Consider the following 21,383-nt stretch of genomic DNA (forward strand, 5'->3'; position numbering starts at 1 on the left):
TTGAGTGACTGCCCTACCTCCCAAAACTTGGTTAGGGTGGTTGGGGAGAGGTTGGGGGAGGGGGAGGAAGGAGGGGGCCTGAACCTGGCCTTTTTCCTCTAGCTTGTATGTGAGGTCCGCTTAGTCCTGTGGTTTGGCAAAGGTGGCCACTAGGTGGTGCTGTTACCCAGCAGTTGGGACCCGCTATCCAGGGTCAGCTGTGAATGGTGCCAGGCTGCTAATTCTCATAGTCAAACCAGCTAGATTTGTGTCATAGATCCAACTTAATCAAAATGGGTCAGAAGAGCTGGGTGCTCACATCTGTAATCCTAGCTACATATAGGAGGCTGAAGTCTAAGGATTACAGTTCAAAGCCAGCCTAGGCAGGAAAGTTCATGAGCTTCTTCAATGAACTTCCAAAAAACTACAGGTAGAGCTGTGGGTCAAGTGGTAAGATGCTAGCCTTAAACACAAGAGCTCAGCAGCTGTGTTCAAGCCCCAGGACTGGCACAAAAGAAATCAAAAGGGATAGTCTGATCTAGCAGTGTGGGAGTTGGATCTTAGATCTTAAATTTTCAGTTTCACTGCTGTTTTTTTGTTTTGTTTTGTTTCTTCTGTCAGTCGTGGGGCCTGAACTCAGCCTGGGCACTGTCCCTCATCTCTTCAGCTCAAGGCTAGCACCCTACCACTTGAGCCACTTGGGCTTTTTCTGCTTATGTGGTGCTGAAGAATCGAACCCAGGGCCTCACGCATGTGAGGCAAGCACTCTACCACTGAGCACCCTCCCAGCCCCACTGCTGTTGTTTTGAGTGCTAGGTTTTAGTTTGCTTTGGGTTTGCAGTGAGCCTGTCCTAAAGCCCTTTGTGCCTGAGGAAGCTTGTGGGTAGTATCTTCCGCCTTGGCTCCTGCAGGGCCACATCCCTGGCAAGCAAGATGCTGAGGCCAGCAGCAGGCTGAATTTCCTGCCACCCTGGGTTTGCATAATGACTTTTTCCCCTGGGGGTATGACTTGTCCTCCACCAGGGACTTCTACTGTGACTTAGCCTCTGCCCTCAGCCCAAGTTCTCTTAACTGAGAAGGATGTATTTTTGCTTAGCTATTGACAAACAGGTCTTGCTCTCCTGAAGCTTGTGTCCTGATGCAGGAAGGCTTTGGGCCATCCAGGCCCTATAGTACACCTGAGCTGGAGATTGCAAGGCTCAAGATAGGAGGAAAGGGAGGCATCTTGTAGCTGTGAATGGTTGGTTGCTCATGCCTTACAGGTGTGAGCTACTCAGGAGGCTGAGATCTGAGGATCACAGTTTGAAGCCAGTCCAGAGACAGTAAATCCTTAAGACTCATCTCCAATTAACTATCAAAAGAAAAAGTAGAGCCGTGACTGAAGTTACAGAGCACTAGAATTGAGCAAAAAAGCCCAGGGATAGGCTGGGAAGGAGGGTTTGCTTCCCCAGCACTACCTAGCAGAAAAAGCTGGAAGTGGCGCTGTGGCTCAAGTGGTAGAGCACTAGCCTTGAGCTGAAGAGCCCAGGGACAGCCCCCAGGCCCAGAGTTCATGCCCCACAACTGAGTAAAAATAAAAAATTTTTAAACTTTGTTTAAAAAAAAAAAGGCCCAAGGAAAGTGCCCAGGCCTTGAGTTCAAGCCCTAAGACCGGCATACACACACACACAGAAAAAAGCATCCAAACCCCAGTACTGGCACACACCCAAACTCACCCTAACAGTTAACTTGTTTCCCTGGGTGGGGGTAGGGCAGTGTCTTTGGTCAATAGGACAGCTGGGGCTTGAGCATGTCTGACTGGAGGTCCTGAGTTGCTGGAGCTCAGAGATGCCTCCTATGGAGGCAATCAGTCCCTAACATTGGAGTGCCTCTAATTCAAATTGGACACATCTTTGTGCTGCTGGGTCCCTCGCTTCCTGAGCACTGGGGCCAAGGCAGGAGGGGCCCCCCCAGAGCCTCTGCTGGCAGTACTTCCTACACCCAGCGCCAGCCCACCCCGGGGTGGGGCCAGCCCTGCCCTGTACAATAAGGGAAGCTCTGAGCAGAGGAACCCAGTCTGGGTGCAGGTGTGCAGCCGGGCCAGGGCTGGTGGGCCTCCAGCACCACCTGCAGCCCCTGTCCATTGCAGGCAAGGTAAGCTCAACCAGACCCTGGACCCATTTCCCCTGGGCTGCCTGCAGCCCCTGCCCAACCTGCCTCTCCACAGGAGGGAGCCATTCTTCCTACCAGCTTCTGTAGGCCTCAGTGTTGAGGAACTAAGTTCACCCTGGTAGGGTGGGTGGTCTGCACCAAGCTTCTGGTCGGGTACAGTCCGGGGGTTAGGCTGAGCTTTGGCATGGAGCAGGTGGGTGCAACCTAGACAACATGGTCTCCAAGGAGGCCTTCACAGCACCCCAACAGCAAGGGTCTGTGGTTGGCTCAGATTACCGCAGTGCCGCCTTGCCCATGGGCTTGCTCTCTGCCAGCCATGTGCCCCAGCACCGTGGGGCTCCCCCTTAAACCTGGGAAGCGATCAGGCTGCAGCACTGCCCGCCCCCTCCCTCCAGCAGAAGCAGCCATGGCGGGCATGAAGACAGCCTCCGGGGACTACATTGACTCATCCTGGGAGCTACGGGTATTCGTGGGCGAGGAGGACCCCGAGGCCCAGTCAGTGACCCTCCGGGTCACGGGAGAATCGCACATTGGAGGGGTGTTGCTGAAGATCGTGGAAGAGATCAGTGAGTCTGTACTGCACATGGCACTGGGACTAACGGGTACCAATAGCACTTCCGGGCCAAGCTGCTGCTCAGCTGACCGCGCTGTGTCACAGTGACTCAGTCATCGGCTTAATCATTTGGTTCCAAAAAAGACATTTCCTCAAGTTCTCCTCCCTCCCATTTCCCTGCCTCCCTTCCTCCCACTCCAGAGGTTCTACTTCTGGTTCCCCAAAGAGCAGCCAGAACTCGCTCCTCCGTGCACCCACTTATACAGGCAGCAGAGGACGGCTTGCCAGGGCCAAGGCCCAGGTCAGGCTCCTGAGACCAGGGGCGAAGCCTGGGGAGGCCTAGGGGACTGAGGCTTGCTCCCACACTTCCTCCTAGGCAAAGGCCCACAGGCTGGTGACGGGCCTGGGGTAGGCAGGCCCTGCCCCCACAGGAAGTTACAGCACCAGGGCTGCCTGTGGTGTCACTGGTGGAGATATGGGAGACCAGCGATAGGGGGGCTTCTCATTGTCCTTTCCTGCCACAGTGGGGGCTGCCACTTCCTGGGAGGATGGCAGGCATAACTTGATAAGAGGGTGCGGGCCTTGGGGGGGGGGGGCGGGGTGTAGAAGCCAGTCCCAAAGAATTTGGTCAGGAGCTTGGGTCCTAGGCTACACATGGGGGACAGACTTCCTAGATGTGGCCAGCCTACCATGGCTAAAGCCCAGGAGCAATGGAGTCTAACTGGCTAGCCCTGTCCCTAAGATACGTCCCTGGTCACACGGCGGAGGCCTAGTGGCCTGAAGAGGCTGTGAAAGGAGAAGTGGGAGCAGAGTGTGTCAGACAGAGCCGGTGTCAGAGCCCCCGTGAGACCTGGGCTAAGCCAGGACTCGAGTTTAAGGACTGATTGGTCCCAGGGCGCTGCACGTGGTTACTGCAAATCTTGGACATGGAGTCAGCCTCCCCTGCTCCATCACTGGGATGCCCCTCCCAGCAGGTCTATGCAGCTTGAGGTCCCGCAGTGCAGTGGGAACAGTCTCCCCACACTCCTAGTCGCTCTTAAGACCATTAGATGTTGGGGTTCAGCCAGTTCGGTTTCTAGCACCTAGAGTGTGACTGAGCAAGTGTCTAACCAGGGCTACCACTGAGTGCTGGCACTCAAACAGGGACAGCTCCTTGGATAGTGAGGCCAAGGAAACTGCCACTTCAGACAAGCCCTAGGGCTGGGAAGGTGGCTCAGTGGCAGAGTGCTTGCCTTGCATGCATGAGGCCCTGGGTTCGATTCCCCAGCACTACATAAACAGAAAAGGCTGGAAGTGGTGCTGTGGCTAAAGCGGTAGAGCGCTCACCTTGAGCTGAAGAGCTAAGGGACAGTGCCCAGTCCCAGAGTTCAGGCCCCACAACTGACAAAAAAAAGAAAAACAGAAGACAAGTCCTAGCTGGACACCAGTGGCTCATGCCTGTAATCCTAGCTACTTAGGAAACTGAGGTCTGAGGATTGTAGTTCAAAGCACCTGCACAGGAAAGTCTGTGAGACTCTTAACTAGCAAAAAAAAAAAAAAAGAGCCAGAAATGGAGCTGTGGTTCAAGAGGTAGAATGCCAGGCTTGAGCAAAAATGGTAAGGGACAGTGCCCAGGCCCTGAGTTCAAAACCTAGTACCCCCCCCCACTCACATACACACACAATCTGAGGCTCAAAGAGGCAAAGCATCTTGCTCAAGGTCACCCAGCTAGAAAGTAGTCAATGTTTAGAGTGCTTGCTGCTCCTTGCTGGGCAAATCCCAAGCTCTGAGAAGATACAGACATAGTCTGCCTCAAGAGAGAGCATCAGCCCTGGAGGACATAGCAGGTGCTGTACAAAGGCAGCCCCAGCCCCAGTGGGTGAAGGGCCAAGATAGGGCCTTCAGGGGGGAAGAGGGTGGGGGGGGATAGGAAGGGATAGGAAGGGGAAACAAAGGAGGAGGCAACAATGCTGCTTGATAAGAAATGTACTCATTAAGCTGGGCGCTGGTGGCTCACGCCTGTAATCCTAGCTACTCAGGAGGCTGAGATCTGAGGATCGCGGTTCAAAGCCAGCCCGGGCAGGAAAGACCGTGAGACTCCTATCTCCAATAAACCACCAGAAAACCGGAAGTGGCGCTGTAGCTCAAGTGGTAGAGCGCTTGTCTTGAGCTGAAGAGCTTAGGGACAGCGCCCAGGCCCAGAGTTCAAGCCCCACGACCGACCAAAAAAAAAAAAAAAAAAGAAATGTACTCATTATCTTGCCCATGTAATTGTATGTAATTGTAACTCCTCTGTACAGTATTTTCACAATTAAAAAAAAAAAAGATAGGGCCTTCAAGATTGGGTCACCCAGATTCTGGGTTAGGGGGCACCTCTGGGGAGTGATGTAAAGATTGAGCCCAGAAGAACCAGCAAGGTTCAGGTAGCAAAGAGCCATTGTATTGTCTCATGATCCTGGGATGTGCTGTCTGGGTAGAAAGAGGAGCCCCCCCACCCCCAAGGCTGATGTGTACCCCCATTTCTTTCTCTCCCCCAGATCGAAAGCAGGACTGGTCTGATCATGCCATTTGGTGGGAGCAGAAGAGACGATGGCTGCTACAGACCCACTGGACACTGGACAAGTACGGAATCCTGGCTGACGCTCGCCTCTTCTTTGGGCCACAGCACAGGCCGGTCATCCTGCGGCTGCCCAACCGCTGTGCATTGCGCCTGTGCGCCAGCTTCTCCAAGCCCCTCTTCCAGTCTGTGGCCGCCATCTGCCGCCTGCTCAGTGAGTAGCTGGATGGGCTTCAACCCACCAACCATCCTCTGCTAGGCTCAAGTCCCCACCCTTGCCAGGCCCAGCCGGTCACCTGTCCTTATTGTCACCTGTCCTGTTTCTCACCTTTGCCCAAATGGGCAAGGCTATGAACCTACCCCTGAGGTGTTGAGGGGTGACATGGGAGATCACTCGCAGGGCAGGATCTCAGGGAGTACTGGGGCCCCACTGCCCTCAGGCATCCGGCACCCTGAGGAGCTGTCTCTGCTGCGGGCTCCTGAGAAGAAGGAGAAGAAGAAGAAGGAGAAGGAGCCAGAGGAAGAGATCTATGACTTGACCAAGGTCGTCCTGGCTGGGGGTGAGCATAACTGGGCCAAGCTAGGGCTAGGATGGAGCCCCAGGCTGGGGACAGACCTGACTTCTCCCTACCTGCCTGCAGGCATGGCACCTGCTTTGTATAGGGGAATGCCAGCTCACTTCTCGGACAGCGAGCAGACGGAGGCCTGCTACCGCATGCTGAGCCGGCCACAGCCGCCACCAGACCCGCTCCTGCTGCAGCGCCTGCCCCGGCCTGGCTCCCTGGCTGACAAGACGCAGCTCCATAGCAGGTGTGCGGTGCATCGCTGGCTCTCTCTGTATTCCCCACCCCCAGGCTTCCAGGCCCTACCTGTGTGCGCAGTCCCCGCCTCCCTCATGGCCCCCAACGCTCACACCTGCCTATGCATGGTTTAGATGGCTGGACTCCTCGCGCTGCCTCATGCAGCAGAACATCAAGGCGGGGGACACGCTCTGGCTGCGCTTCAAGTACTACAGCTTCTTTGACCTGGACCCCAAGGTAGGCAGGGGGGGGGGAGGGAGGGGGAGAGGGGCCTCTGGAGCTACCTGAGGAACACTATGACCACCAAACTTTAGAACTTTTTTTTTTTTTTTTTTTTGGTTGGTTGTGGGGCTTGAACTCTGGGCCTGGACGCTGTCCCTCAGCTCTTCAGCTCTAGGCAAGCGCTCTGCCACTTGAGCCACAGCGCCAGTTCCAGTTTTCTAGTAGTTTTTATTGGAGATAGGCGTCTCACGTACTTTCCTGCCCGGGCTGACTTTGAACCATGATCCTCAGATCTCAGCCTCCTGAGTAGCTAGGATTACAGGCATGAGCCACCGGCGCCCGGCTATAACATTTTTATCACAAGAAAAGACCCCCCCACACACACCCAGTAGCAATCACTTTCCATTTACATCTTAGTCTATTTTGAGTTGCTGTAACAAAATACCTGGGACCAAGTGATTTATAAAGAGCAAAGGTTTAGGGCTGGGAATGTGGCTTAGTGGTAGAGTGCTTGCCTAGCATGCATGAAGCCCTGGGTTCGATTCCTCAGCACCACGTATACAGAAAAAGCCAGAAGTGGCACTGTGGTAGAGCGCTCACCTTGAGCAAAAGCAGCTCACAGACAGTGACCAGGCCCTGAGTTCAAGCTCCATGACTGGCAAATAAATAATTAAATAAATAAATAAATAAATAAAGCAAAGGTTTATTTGACCAAAAACCCTGGAGTCTGAGGCTCTGGGGGAAAGGAAGCCTGTGGCCCAGGAAGGCTCCCTGGAGGGACAGCAACTGGACCTGAGAGGCAGTGATAGTGAGGAAGGGGCTTTTAGGGTGGCCCCAGGGGACCCTGTCTGTCTGTCTGTCTGCCATCCACTGCCACCAGTAACAATGGTAAGCTCTGTGCATCTGTCTCCTTCACTGCCCCAGCCTCTCGTTCCTCCTGTGGCCCCAGATCTCTGTAAAACATCTAGACATGGCTGTCTGCCGGGCACTTGCACTGCTGGAAGCTTTCCGTAGGTGTTCTTCAACTCCGCCTGCCAAAGCTGCCCAGGTGTCTTCTGTCCCCATCCACCAGCCTCTGAGGTGACCCTGGCTTCAATGCTTTCTGTCCCATTGTCCCTTTCCACCCAGTTCTCTTGTGTGTGTGTGTGTGTGTGTGTGTGTGTGTGTGTGTGTGTGTGTGTATGTGATACATGTATGTATCACACACAGCAGCTAGAACTCAGCTGCTGATTGGAGAGCTCTAGGCTGCTCTCTGGGCTTTCCCTATCTCTTGTCTTCCTCCTGGTAATCTTGAATCTTGCGTTTTATGCATTTAAACACCACCTTAGGCTCTTGGCATCTCCCACTATATAACCTTCTGCTCAGAAATTTCTTCCTTAGCTCTAATCACAGGGGACTAACAGGCCTCCAACTCACCATCCCAAGTAGCAAGGATTACAGGTATGAGCCGCTGGCACCTGGCATGCTCTGCTTCTTGATAGATATACAGCTTCATTTTCTGTTTTTTTTTTTTTTTTTTTTTTAATTTTTGGTCGGTTGTGAGGCTTGAACTCTGGGCCTGGGCGTTTCTGTTTTTTTTTTTTTTTTGCTGATTAATTGGAGAAGAGTCTCATGGACTTTCCTGCTCTGGCTGGCTTCCAACTGCAATCTTCGGATCTTAGCTTCCTGAGTACTTAGGATTATAGATGTGAGACACCAGCGTACAGCGTACAGCTCATAAGTTGTTGTTGTTTTTTTTTGGTCGGTCGTGGGGCTTGAACTCTGGGCCTGGGCGCTGTCCCTCAGCTCTTCAGCTCAAGGTGAGCGCTCTACCACTTGAGCTACAGCGCCACTTCCGGTTTTCTGGTGGTTTATTGGAGATAGGAGTCTCACAGTCTCTCCTGCCCGGGCTGGCTTTGAACCGCGATCCTCAGATCTCAGCCTCCTGAATAGCTAGGATTACAGGTGTGAGCCACCAGCGCCCGGCTTCATGAGTTGTTTTTATGTCTTTGGAACTTTATACTATTCCAATCATTTTGCAATATACTATAGGTTGGCTTTTCTTTCTTTTATGATTTTTATTTCTTCATGTATATATTTATATATTTATTTAGTGCTAGTCCTCGGGCTTGAGCTCAGAGTCTTTGGTGCTGTCCCTGCACTTTTGTGCTCAAGGCTGGCATTCTACCACTTGAGCCACAGCTCCAACTTCCAGTTTTTTGGGTGGTTAATTGGAGATGAGAGTGTCATGGATTCTCCTGCCTGGGCTAGCTTTGAACCATGATCCTCAGATCTCAGCCTCCTGAAGAGCTGGGATTATAGTCATGAGCCAGCACCCAGCCATTTTTGAAATGTTCCCAGAACTGTGTAACTATCACCACCAAACTTGAGGACATTTTTTATCATGACAAAAGACATTCCACACCCAGTGGCAATCACTTTCCCTTTACATCTTAGTCCATTTTTTTTTTTTTTTTCTGGCCTGTTGTGGGGCTTGAACTCTACGCCTGGGTGCTGTCCCTGAGCTCTTCAGCTCAAGGCAAGTGCTCTACCACTTCAGCCACAGTACCACTTCCGGTTTTATTGTGGTTTATTGGAAGTAAGAGTCTTTTGTTTCTTATTTTTCAGCTTTGTGAGTTTTTTGTTTTGTTTTGTTTTCTTTGTGCTGGAACTTGAGGCCTGAGCATTATCCCTGAGCTTTTTCTTTTTTCTTTTTTTTCCTCAAGGTTAATGCTTTACCACTTGAGTCACAGCTCTACTTTCAGCTTTATTGATGCTTTATTGGAAATAAGAGCGAGTTTTCTGCCCAGGCTGGCTTTGAACGATGATCCTCAGATCTCAGGCTTCTGAGTAGCTAAGATTACAGGCATGATTCACCAATGCCTGGCAGCTCTTTGTGTTTTTATTCTACTTTCAGTCATGGAGCTTGAACTCATGGCTTGTGCGCTGTCCCTGAGCTCTTTTGCTCAAGGCTAGCGCTCTACCACTTGAGCCACAGTGCCACTTCCAGTTTTCTGGTGGTTAATTGGAGATAAGAGTCTCATGGATGTTCTGCCTGGGCTGGCTTTGAACAGCCATCCTCAGATCTCAGCAGCTAAGGATTACAGGTGTGAGCCACTGGCGCTGGGCCTTGGGAGTTTTTGGGTTTTTTGAAATTTATCTTCTATAATACTTTTTGAACTTTTCTTCTCATCAATTGTAGTTTATTCCTTGTTGTTGGTAGTGGTTTTCGTTTTTGTTTTGTTTTTGTTGTTGGTTAGGGTTGAACTCTGGGCCTAGGTACTGTCCCTCAGCAATTCAGTTCAAGGCCAATGCTCTACCACTTGAGCCACAGCGCTACTTTGGGTTTTCTGGTGGTTTATTGGAGATAAGATCTCACGGACTGGTCTGGGAAGGTGGCTCAGTGGTAGAGTGCTTGCCTTGCATGCCTGAGGCCCTGGGTTCAATTCCTCAGCACCACATAAGCAGAAAAAAGCCGGAAGTAGTGCTATGGCTCAAGTGGTAGAGCGTTAGCCTTGAGCTGAAGAGCTGAGGGACAGCGCCCAGGCCCAGAGTTCAGGCCCCATGACTGACCAAAAAAAAAAAAAAAAAAAAAGATCTTACGGATTTTCCTGCCCAGGTTGGCTTTGAACCACAATCCTCAGATCTCAGCCTCCTGAGTAGCTAAGATTACAGGCATGAGCCACCAGCAACTGGCTTCTTTATTTGTTTTTAAGTTCTGAGAGTGCTTGCTTTCTGAGTGTTCCTTTTAAAGCTCTTAAATTTATAACTGAGCACTGAGTAGCTCATACTTGTAATCCTTGCTACTCGGGAAGCTGAGGTCTAGAAGATCAAGGTTCAAAGTCAGCCAGTCAGAAAAATCCTTGAGAATGCAGTACCAATTAACTAGTGAAAAGTAGAGCTGGAGGTGCCATCAAGTGGTAGAATGCCAGCTAATGTAGCAAACCAAGCAAGCATGAGGTGCGGCCCTGAATTCAAGCCGAGGTACTGGCACACATAAAAAAACCTTTAATACAAATTTAGTACAAAAATGATCGGGGCACTCATGGAGAGAGATACTGTTACAAGAGGATCACAAGTTGAGGCCAGCCTGGGCAACCTACCAAGGCCCCGTCCAAAGGACTGGGGATGGCCACAAGCTGGTGTGGTACATCTGTAATCCTAGCTACTCAGGAGGCTGAGATCTGAGGATCAAGGTTCAAAGCCAATCTGGTCAGGAAAGTCCATGAGACTTTTTTTTTGCTTATGTGGTACTAAGGAATCAAACCCAGGGCCTCATGCATGCAAAGCAAGCACTCTACCACTGAGCCACCTTCCCAGCCCTCCATGAGACTTTTATCTCCAATGAACTTCCAAAGAATTAGAAGTGGTGCTGTGGCTCAAGTGCTAGAGCACTAGCCTTGAGCAAAAAAAAACTCAGGACCGTGCCCAGATGCTGAGTTCAAGCCCCAGAATCAACACACACACAAAAAAAAAGATTGGGGGGCTGTAGCTTAGGGGGTGGGATCAGTCCCTTCCAGCATGTATGAGACCCTGTGTTCAGTCCCCAGTACCACAAAAACATAAAATTTAAAGGTACTAAAGGTGTGATATTTGCATATAACTGACATGTCCTTTCCTAATATTTGTTAAAAAAGAATTTGGGGGGGATATGAAACTTTTCTTGGGGGGGTCTTGGAGTTGGGGAGTTGCAGACACCCCTAAAGTAAAGTGGGGTCTGACACCATCAGCCAGTTCTGATCTCCCCTGCCTGGAAGTTTTTCTTTTTTTTTTTTTTTTGGAGGTTCTGCCTGGAAGTTTCTGTCCCTTGTACTTTAAACCATCTCTGAATTTCTTAGAACACCCAGTCCAATGTTCAAACTATGAAGATAATTCTTTGTTGTTGTTGTTGTTTTGTCGGTCGTGGGGCTTGAACTCTGGACCTGAGGGCTTTCCCTCAGCTCTTCAGCTCAAGGCAAGAGCGCTACCACTTGAGCCATGGCACCACTTCCGGTTTTCTGGTGGTGTACTGGAGATAAGAATCTCATAGACTTTTCCTGCCCGGGCTGGCTTTGAACCGTGATCCTCAAATCTCAGCCTTCTGAGTAGCTAGGATTACAGGTGTGAGCCACTGGCGCCTGGCTTGAAGATAGTTCTTATACTCTGTTATTTAGGAAACAATGACAAGAAAAAATGTCTGCTCATACTCAGAGCTGGCATAGTTTTTTTTTTCTTTAATCTATGGCTGGCTCAGTCCTCAGATTGGGGATGCATAGATAAGGAGTCTGGATGATGATATGAATGTACTTCTCTTTGGGTTTGGGTTTGGTTTTCTGCCACTACTGTGGCTTGACCTCAGGACCTTACACTTGAGTCACAGCTCCACTTCTAGCTTTTTAGTGATTAGTTGGAGATCAGAGTCTCATGGACTTTGCTGCCTGGGTTGGCTTTGAACCATGGTCCTCAGATCTCAGCCTCCTGAGTAGCTAAGATTATAGGTGTGAGCCGGTGTGCCCAGCTCCATAACAGTTTTGATTCTTTCTTTCTTTTTTTTTTTTTTTTTTTTTTGCTTATGTGGTGCTGAGGAATCGAACCCAGGGCCTCAGGCATGCAAGGCAAGCACTCTACCACTGAGCCACCTTCCCAGCCCCAGTTTTGATTCTTTAACACAGAGTATCACTATATGGCCTAGGCTAGCTCAATCTCATGACCCTCCTGACTCAGCTACCCAAGTGCTGAGATCATAGTGGTTTACTACCAGGCCTAGCTGTTTGCTTGAAGAGATTCCTTGACTTTTAACTCACATCCTATGCTGTAAATGTTCAGTTTGGTTATTCTTAGTAAATGTGCGCCACTGTGCAATCATTATATCCATGTTTGAACATTTCGCTGCTTCAGAAAGTTGGTTAGTGTCTATCTCTTTGCCCTCCCACACCAATCCAGCAGTCAGCTTTTCCTCTGGTTGTAATTTACATTTCCCCAGTGACTAACACCGTCCACCCTTTTTCACTGCCTCTTAGTCATTTTGATATCCTCTTTTTTTTTTTTTGGTGCTTGTGCTGAGGCGTGAACTCAGGGTCTGGGTGCTGTCTCTGAACTTTTTCAGCTCAAAGCTAGGGCTCTACTACTTGAGCCATACCTCTATTTCTGGCTTTTTTGTGGTTGATTGGAAATAAGCGTCTCTTGGACTTTCCTGCCCACACTGGCTTCAAACTATGATCTTCTGGTCTCAGCCTCCTGAGCACTTAGGATCACAGGTATCAGATATCTGTGCCTGGCTCCTCCAAGCTTTTTTTATACCCTGTCTAGGGCTCTATGGTTTAGGCCAGCAGCCTTGCTAAAATGTGCCAATTCTGGACCTGATCCTTTTGCAGACTTTCTCCAGCCCTCACTTCAGCCCACCCAGGCCTCTCATTCAGAAGATTCAAACTGGAGATTTCCTTTGGGCTCGGCCATGCAAATGGAATGGCTGCCTTTCATCCAATCTGAGTTCTTGCTGATCTGGGTTCTTCCTGTACTTGCCTTCTGCTGTCCTGGCTCATTTGAGTCCTACCTGCTGCTGTGGTCTTGAAGTTGTCCTTTTTTTTTTTTTTTTTTTTTGGTTGTGGGGCTTGAACTCTGGGCCTGGGCACTGTCTGTGAGCTCTTCAGCCCAGGGCTAGCATTCTACCACTTGAGCCACAGCACCACTTCCGGTTTTCTGGTGGTTCATTGGAGATAAGAATCTCACAGACTTTTTTTTTTTTTGTCGGTTGTGCTTGAATTCTGGGCCTGGGCGCAGTCCCTGTGCTATTCAGCTCAAGGCGAGTGCTCTACTGCTTGAGCCACAGCACCACTTCCGGTTTTCTAGTGTTTTATTGGAGATAAGAGTTTCACAGAGTTTCCTGCCTGGTCTGGCTTTGAACTGTGCTCCTTAGATGTCAGCTTCCTGAGTAGCTAGGATTACAGGTGTGAGCCACTGGTGCCCAGCTTCTTTTTTTTTTGTCAGTTGTGGGGCTTGAACTCTGGGCCTGGGCACTGTCCCTCAGCTCTGCAGCTCAAGGCTAGCACACTACCACTTGAGCTATAGAGCCACTTCCAGTTTTCTGGTGGTTTACTGGACATAAGAGTTTCACGGAGCCGGGCGCTGGTGGCTCACGCCTGTAATCCTAGCTACTCAGGAGGCTGAGATCTGAGGATCACGGTTCAAAGCCAGCCCGGGCAGGAAAGACTGTGAGACTCCTATCTCCAATAAACCACCAGAAAACTGGAAGTGGCGCTGTAGCTCAAGTGGTAGAGCGCTCGCCTTGAGCTGAAGAGCTGAGGGACAGCACTCAGGCCCAGAGTTCAAGCCCCATGACCAACCAACAAAAAAAAAAAAAAAAAAAAAAAAAAAGAGTTTCACGGAGGGGGCGGGGAAGGTGGCTCAGTGGTAGAGCACTTGCCTTGCATGCATGAGGCCCTGGGTTCAATTCCTCAGCACCACATAAGCAGAAAGAAAAAAAAAAAAAAAAGCTGGAAGCGGCACTGTGGCTCCAGTGGTAGAGTGCTAGCCTTGAGCTGAAGAGCTGAGGGACAGCACCCAGGCCCAGAGTTCAGGCCCTACAACCGGACTCAAAAAAAAAAAGTTTCACAGAGTTTCCTGCCTGGTCTGGCTTTGAACCTTGATTCTCAGAGCTCAGCCTCCTGAGTAGCTAGGATTACAGGCGTGAGCCACCGGCGCCCAGCTTCTCACAGACGTTCCTGCCTAGGCTGGCTTTGAACTGTAATCCTCAGATCTCTGCCTCCTGAATAGCTAGGATTACAGATGTGAGCCATCAGCAACTAGACTTTTTTTTTTTTTTTTTGCCAGTCCTGGGGCTTGAACTCAGGGCCTGGGCACTGTCCTTTGAGCTTCTGCTTGAGGCTAGCGCAGTACCACTTGAGCCACAGCACCACTTCTGGCTTTTTCTGTTTATGTAGTACTGAGGAATGAATCAAACCCAGGGCTTCATGCATGCTAGGCAAGCACTCTACCACTAAACTACATTCCCAGTTCCCCCTGCACCTGTCTCCCCCCCCCATCCTTTTTTTTTTTTTTTTAAGTGTCTTTATTTTGGGTGAGACATAGGACATACTTCTCTGGGTAACTGGGACCCCTTTTTGCCTTTACCTTCTCTGTTCCTTCTCCCTAGATTCCTCTTCTACCTTCCTTCCCTCTAGTGGCCCCTTATCCCCCCTAGGGTGCTGCTTAACAAGCTACCTCCTCAGAGAAGCCTTTCCTGATTGCATCCTTCTTGTAGCTTATAGTCCCTTGGGTGAGGGCTGGCGAGCTGCCCCAGGGAAGCCATTTCCTGCTAAGCTGTAGCATGCATAGTGAGCAATGCACAACAGAGGAGAAAACACTGGTGCCTGCTGGGAGGACTGGTAGCTGGGTGGGGTGGGGCCACAGCCTGGGTGTCCAGACCAGATGATCTGACCAGCCTGGCCCCCGCCACCCCCTGGTTGTTGCAGACAGACCCGGTGCGGCTGACGCAGCTGTACGAGCAAGCTCGCTGGGACCTGCTGCTGGAGGAGATCGACTGCACGGAGGAGGAGATGATGGTGTTTGCAGCCCTGCAGGTGCCCTGGCATCCCAGGACAGCGGGACTCTGGCAGGAAGAGCCCTGGGTGGGGGGAGGCAAAGCCCAGGCTGGGGCACCATTAGGGGCTGGATGGGTGTACTCAGCCTCTCCTGACCATGCACCCCCCAGTACCACATCAACAAGCTGTCCCAGAGCGGGGCTATGGGGGAGCCCGCCAGCCCTGACCAGGGCTTGGATGACCTGGATGCAGCCCTGAGCAACCTGGAGGTGAAGCTGGAGGGCTCGGCCCCCACAGACGTGCTGGTGAGGAGACACTCCTGTCTGAGGTTCAGCGGGGGGCTCAACATGGGGCACTCTTTGATTCCACTCCTCCCCCCAGGACAGTCTCACCACCATCCCAGAACTCAAAGACTATCTCCGAATCTTCCGGTGGGTTTGGGACTCGTGTGGATGGTGCGGGAGGGAGGGACAAAGACAGTCCCCAAACCTCCTACTCCCCACCCCCTCCCCCATCAGGCCCCGGAAGTTGACTCTAAAGGGCTACCGGCAGCACTGGGTGGTGTTCAAGGAGACCACGCTTTCGTACTACAAGAGTCAGGAAGAGGCTCCGGGGGACCCCATTCAGCAGCTCAACCTCAAGGGTGAGAGGCCTGGACAACCTGGGGACAAAGGACATCTGGTGGGGCCGGCCCTCCCCATCTTGTGTAGACCACCACCCCCTTCTCCCTGCAGGCTGTGAGGTGGTCCCCGAGGTCAACGTCTCTGGCCAGAAGTTCTGCATCAAACTCCTGGTGCCCTCACCGGAGGGCATGAGCGAGATCTACCTGCGGTGCCAGGATGTGAGGCTGGGGAGGGCGGGGCCAAGGGGCGGGGCCTGCGCCTGGCCCCAGGGCTGGTTCCAAGCCTCACTCGGGTCTCCCGCTACAGGAGCAGCAGTATGCCCACTGGATGGCTGCCTGCCGCCTGGCTGCCAAGGGCCGCACCATGGCGGACAGCAGCTACGCCAGCGAGGTGCAGGCCATACTGGCCTTCCTCAACCTGCAGCGGGCCGGCGGTGGCGGGGGATCCGGCAGCCAACCCCAGGGCTCCGATGCCTCCGCTGAGAGCCTCAACCCTCATGGTCTCGTTGCCCCCCGATTCCAGCGCAAGTTCAAGGCCAAGCAGGTGCCAGAGGGGATGTGGGTGGGAGTAACCACAGCTTTGACCCCAGATCTCCACAGGGCCTTCCTTAGGAAAGCACATGCTCTCTTTTCCCTTCTACTGTGCCCCCGAAACCTCCCTGGGAGGACGGTGGGCACTGCCCTTCCTGGGGCTCAGTGCCCTGACTTTCTGAGGATGGGGTTGGAGAGCCACCACCAGCCCCTCACCAATATGGCCCTGCAGCTGACTCCACGGATCCTGGAAGCCCATCAGAATGTGGCCCAGCTGTCACTGAGCGAGGCCCAGCTGCGTTTCATCCAGGCCTGGCAGTCGCTGCCCGACTTTGGCATCTCCTATGTCATGGTCAGGTATGAGGGCAGCCCAGCCCTGCCTTGCCACCGGTCTGTCTGCCTGCTGCTTTACGCTTGCTTCCTAACAGTGGATCCTAGACAGGATCCTCATCCTTTCCACTTCCCTGTTAGTGGGAACACTGAGGCACACAACCCCCCCTCCCAATTCTGCACCCAATAACTAATATAAGAGACAAAGCAGGAAAGCCATTGCTGGCCCAATCTGCCTTCCTTGTCTGGGCCTCAGTCAGCTGCCCTGTGGTACGGAGCTGGCGTAAGGAGGCCACGTCATTATTCATCCCCACGACAGGAGAGAGGCAAAGATGACGATGACAAAAACCACACAATTACTAAAGACATGGATGACTTGTGAGACACCGAAATACCCATATAATACTTTGTGTGGGTTTTGGCAGTACTGGTGTTGGAACATAGGCTTCAGCTGGGCACACACCTGTAATGCTAGACACTCAGGAGGCTAAGATTTAGGGATTACAGTGTAAAGCCAGCCTGGGCAAGAAAGTCTGTGAGACTCTTATCTCCAATTAGCCACCAAAAAACTGGAAATGGAATTATGGCACAAAGTGACAAAGCACTAGCTTTGGGCACAAAAGCTCAGAAACAGCACCCAAGCCCTGAGTTCAAGTCCTAGAACTGGCAAAAATATAAACACACACACACACACACACACACACACACACACACATATACACACACACACACACACACACACACACACACACACGCCTCTAGATAGGCAAACATTTCACCATGTGTCATGCCTCTATCCTTCCCCCTCTTTTTTTTCTTGCACCAGAGTTTGAACTCATAGCCTTGTGTTCTTTCTCAGCCGGTACTGTACCACTTGAGCCATGGCTCAAATCAAGCTTTTTGCTGGCTTGAATCAGACTTCAAACTGTGATGCTCCAGGTCTCAACCTATGGCTAGGATTATAGGTATGAGACACCAGTGCCCAGCTAATTTTTTTTTTTTTTTTTTTTTGTGGTTGTTGTTGATCATGGGACTTGAACTCAAGGTTAGCCCTCACCATTTGAGCCACAGCGCCACTTCTGGTTTTCTGGTGGTAAATGAGTGATGAGTCTCATTTCCTGCACAGAATGGTTTTGAACCTCAGCCCTCAAATCTGTCTCCTGTGTAGCTAGGATGACAGGCGGAGCACGGGGCAATATTTTGCCTCTGAGTCAGGGTCGCCCTTCCTTTTTGCCTGGGCTCCCTGTAAAAACCTAAGTAACTGGAATTACAGGCATGTACCACCCTACCCACGATTCTTTCTAGATGAGGGAACTGACCTGCTTAGGTTGGCACAGCTGGGGAGTGTGGCAGAGCTGGGGCAGGCACAGGATCTATCTCCCTCGCCGTAGTTGGTTCTGGAGTGCTGTGCATATTGTCTGGGTGCTTCCTGTGCTGTGTGTGCTGTCGGGGTGCTTCCTGGGGGCCACACAGCTTGGCAGCCTCACTCACACTATCCCTCCTGGGATCAGGTTCAAGGGCAGTAGGAAAGACGAGATCCTTGGCATTGCTAACAACAGACTGATCCGAATCGACTTGGCCATGGGCGACGTGGTGAAGACCTGGCGCTTCAGTAACATGCGCCAGTGGAATGTTAACTGGGACATCCGGCAGGTAGGCCCTGGGGGAGGGGATCGACGGGACAGACAGGACAGCTGGCCAGCCAGGCTCTACCAGGGCAGGGCAGGGCTGCTCCCTAATCTCACCTGCCCACCAGCCCTCTGACCGTCTACCTGCAGGTGGCCATCGAGTTTGACGAGCACATCAACGTGGCCTTCAGCTGTGTGTCTGCCAGCTGCCGCATTGTGCATGAATACATCGGGGGCTACATTTTCCTGTCCACCCGGGAGCGAGCCCGTGGGGAGGAGCTGGATGAGGATCTCTTCCTGCAGCTCACTGGGGGCCATGAGGCCTTATAAGGACAGCCGACTTGCCCCTGACGTGCTCACAACCTTTCGTGGCCATTCCAGAGCCCACACCTAGTGGGCTGCACTGCCCCCCACCCCCGGGCATGTGCCAAGCTGGGCACCTTCAGCTGCGGTCACTGGCAGACCAGAGCCCTGGCCAGGCCCCACTCTGCTGCAAGCTCCTAGCTAGGAAGGATACAGAGCCCTTCTTCCCTTGTCTTCCCTCTCTAGAGGCCAAGGCCTGCACCCACCATCTCTCTGTACCCCTGAGCACAGGAGTAGCTACAGGATGAGGAGTCTCAGTTTCAAACTCGTTTTTTTCTCTTGTGACTTTTTTTAGCTTGGTTGGTTTGACAGTACTTGGATAGAACCCAGGGTCTTGTGCTTGCTAGGCAAGTTCTCTACCACTTGAGCCATGCCCCAGTTCTAGATTTCTTTTTTTTTTTAATAATAAATATTTTATTGTTGGATCATCTTTCTTCCTCAGGGGCTGTGCTAGGGCCACTCTGATATTCTGTCTCCTTATCATTGACCAAGGAGAGACGCTTTCCTGGGATAGAGACAAGAGAATGGAGATGAGTAGAGCTGGGGCTGGGGCTGGAGGAAAGGCTGAGAGCAGAAGGGCACAGGCTTCGGGCAGATGGGGGGAGGACAGTGGGGCAGGGGCAGTTCTCACGGGTGGGGCGCAGCTGCAGGGCCTCCTTGAAGTACTTGGGGAGCAGGAAGCCATCGGCATTCCCTGGGCTCAGGATCACTCCATTGGCAGAGCGGAAGAAGGGGATTCCATCTGCAGACAGAGCTAGAGATGTGACTCAGGTCCCATCTCCCCGACCACCCCCAAACTGAAAAAAGATGTAGGTTGGTCCCTGCTGTGTCCACACTCACCTGCCAGGGCCAGAGGTCCATTGATGAGCACAGCCACTTCACAGTTGGGGCGCAAGCCTGCAGGCAGGGACAACTGGAGCTAAGGCCTGGAGACCACAGTCAGCACACCTGGACAGAATGGGGCCCTGGGATGAAGGGGATGATGCCCCTGCAAAGCAGAGGTGGCCTTGCACAAGTGATGCTGTGACACTTGGAGGGCGGCTGAGAGGGAAGAGGGGTGAGACTAGGTGGGTGAAGAGGATACTGACCACTGATGACACCAGGATCACCAGGCAGTCCTGAGGCCAAGTGGATGTGTGTCCTTCCTTGACATGACAAGCCCTTGAGCAAGATAGATGGCCAGTGCTTCCAGAATGTACCATGGACTAGCATCAGGGGCAGTGCCTGAGGTGTTTCCAGGGGCATCAGCTCCAACTCAGGTACCTGTAACCAATGGTCATATGAGCAGCCATGAGAACCCCATGGCAGACTGGGTCCCACCTGGCTCTCCATCTGTTCTCTTGGCACCCACCTGCAGAGAGTGACCCTGATTGGCCCGGATGAGGAGGCCAAGGCTGGGATCTCCCTGCTGCAAGGCAAATCGCTGCTTCCCATTGGTCTCCACCACACGCTTTATGTCCTCAGCTGAGAAGCTATGGAACTGAGGCAGCTGCAGGAGGTGGTCCAGGGGCACAAAGCCATCTGTGGGCACAGGGTGCTCAGGAGCAGCCTTGCTTCAGAGCCTTACTTGAGCCTTGGCTCAAACCAAGGTTGGGCCCAGAAATCCCAAAGGCCTTTAGAGCCTTTCTGGGTCTCTGTTTCTTTAATGAACATGAAAAGAGGCATTGAATGTAAAGAGTCACACAGACAAAAGACTTAGCCAGGTACTGACAGCCCATGCCTATAATCCTAGCTATGCAGGAGGCTGAGATCTGAGGATCCTGATTTGAAACTAGCCTGGGCAGACAAATCTTAAGAGGTTTTTATCACAGGGCTGGGAAGGTGGCTCAGTGGTAGAGCGCTTGCCTTGCATGCCAGAGACCCTGGGTTTGATTCCTCAGCACCACATAAGCAAAAAGAAAAAAGCCGGAAGTGGCGCTATGGCTCAAGTGGTAGAGCGCTAGCCTTGAGCTGAAGAGCTGAGGGACAGCACCCAGGCCCAGAGTTCAGGCCCCCACGACTGGAACAAAAAAAAAAAAAAAAGTTTCTTATCTCCATTTCACTGCCAAAAAGCAAGAAGTGGGGCTATAGCTCAGGTGGTAGAACATCAGCCTTGAGCAAAAAAGCTAAGGAAAAATAGAAGGTCCCGAGTTCAAGTCCCACTACCAGCACACACACACACACACCCCAAAAACAAAAAAACAACAAAAAACCCACAGATAAAGGACTTAGTACCTGGCCTAGAGTGAACACTCAATACCAGTTGCTTTCCACACCCTTCTCCCCAGCTGGAAGGGATATCACTAGGCCTGGGCCAAATAGGAGTTCTTATCCCAGTGGACATGATATGAGGCTTTGGGCCTATCCCTGCTGTACTCTTGGGGCCTTCCTCCTAGACAGTGTAGGGAGCCATGGTGGAAGGGACACAGACGACTTACCAGCCCCCATGGGAAGCCCCAGCTTCAAGGCTCCATGGCGCAGGACGTAGGACAGAGCCTTGGACAGTTGCACATCTCGGTTCTGAAAGAGCCCAGCAGATGACTAGGGTTTCCACAGGGACCCTGCCCTGCTACCTACCCTGTGGTCTCCAGGACCAGTATGACCCACTGGTCTCCCTCAGCCACCAGGAAGCCAGAGCTCAGGGTCCCTTCCCTTGTCCCCCCCACACTGGGCTGAGAGTGAAGGGAGGCGCACCTGTTCCCTGGGTCTGGAAGCCCGTCTACCCCTGGGCCCTGCTGCTTCCTGTCTCTTTCCTCCAGAGGCGCTCATCATAGCAAGACCTGTGGGGAGTAGTGACTTGTGGGGAGACTGCTTTAAAGGCCCCTCCCATGGCCCCAGAAAGATACAAAGCTGAGGACAAGCCAAGTGCGGTTTATTTAATCTGCTTCCTACCCTCCAGCCCCCGGTGCAGAGAAGAAACTAAAGCCCAGCTGGCGTCACTTGCCCAAGGTCACCGTCGCCCTGGAGATCACGAGGCCCTGGGAGCCTGGCCCCGCGCTCCGGGCCGCGGCGGTGCTGGGGAGCCGGCCCCGGGAGGCGCGGCCGGCGTGCACGCGGGCACCCCGGGACAGGACCGGCGGGGCAGGAACTCAGACCAGCCGCCGCGGTGGGCGGGGACTCGTGCCGGAACCTGAGCGGCTCGCCTCCACCAGCCAATGAGAAGCCGCGGGAGAATGGGGCGTGCACTTCCG

General features: G+C 52.4%; 2 protein-coding genes across 5 annotated transcripts; one reads left to right on the forward strand and one right to left on the reverse strand.

Annotated features, from left to right (window-relative positions):
* Window positions 1–2,030: 2,030 nt before the first annotated feature.
* Fermt3 (FERM domain containing kindlin 3) lies at window positions 2,031–18,638 on the forward strand. Of its 2 annotated transcripts, none has more exons than XM_070017957.1 (15): window positions 2,031–2,112; window positions 2,526–2,696; window positions 5,200–5,433; window positions 5,660–5,779; window positions 5,861–6,029; window positions 6,154–6,256; window positions 14,671–14,778; window positions 14,910–15,044; window positions 15,121–15,170; window positions 15,258–15,382; window positions 15,474–15,580; window positions 15,669–15,905; window positions 16,125–16,249; window positions 17,734–17,875; window positions 18,001–18,638. In XM_070017957.1, exons 2-15 carry the CDS (start codon window positions 2,537–2,539, stop codon window positions 18,178–18,180), a joined length of 1,995 nt encoding a protein of 664 aa, XP_069874058.1. In that variant the 5' UTR covers window positions 2,031–2,112; window positions 2,526–2,536; the 3' UTR covers window positions 18,181–18,638. The 2 variants fall into 2 exon arrangements, with proteins under 2 accessions (XP_069874058.1, XP_069874059.1); XM_070017958.1 differs by having other exon boundaries at window positions 2,052–2,112; window positions 2,529–2,696.
* Window positions 18,629–21,275, reverse strand: Trpt1 (tRNA phosphotransferase 1). 3 transcript variants are annotated; one of them, XM_070017961.1, is made up of 8 exons: window positions 21,137–21,275; window positions 20,887–20,972; window positions 20,631–20,712; window positions 19,565–19,734; window positions 19,302–19,476; window positions 19,054–19,110; window positions 18,845–18,955; window positions 18,629–18,718 (listed from the first exon to the last, which is right to left on the reverse strand). In XM_070017961.1, exons 2-8 carry the CDS (start codon window positions 20,962–20,964, stop codon window positions 18,639–18,641), a joined length of 753 nt encoding a protein of 250 aa, XP_069874062.1. In that variant the 5' UTR covers window positions 20,965–20,972; window positions 21,137–21,275; the 3' UTR covers window positions 18,629–18,638. The 3 variants fall into 3 exon arrangements, with proteins under 3 accessions (XP_069874062.1, XP_069874060.1, XP_069874061.1); XM_070017959.1 differs by having other exon boundaries at window positions 18,845–18,967; XM_070017960.1 differs by having other exon boundaries at window positions 18,845–18,967; window positions 21,085–21,275.
* Between the last annotated feature and the right edge of the window lie 108 nt (window positions 21,276–21,383).

Source organism: Dipodomys merriami, unplaced genomic scaffold (assembly GCF_024711535.1).
Source record: "Dipodomys merriami isolate MVZ:Mamm:240054 unplaced genomic scaffold, mDipMer1.0.p SCAF_128, whole genome shotgun sequence".
NCBI lineage: Eukaryota > Metazoa > Chordata > Mammalia > Rodentia > Heteromyidae > Dipodomys > Dipodomys merriami.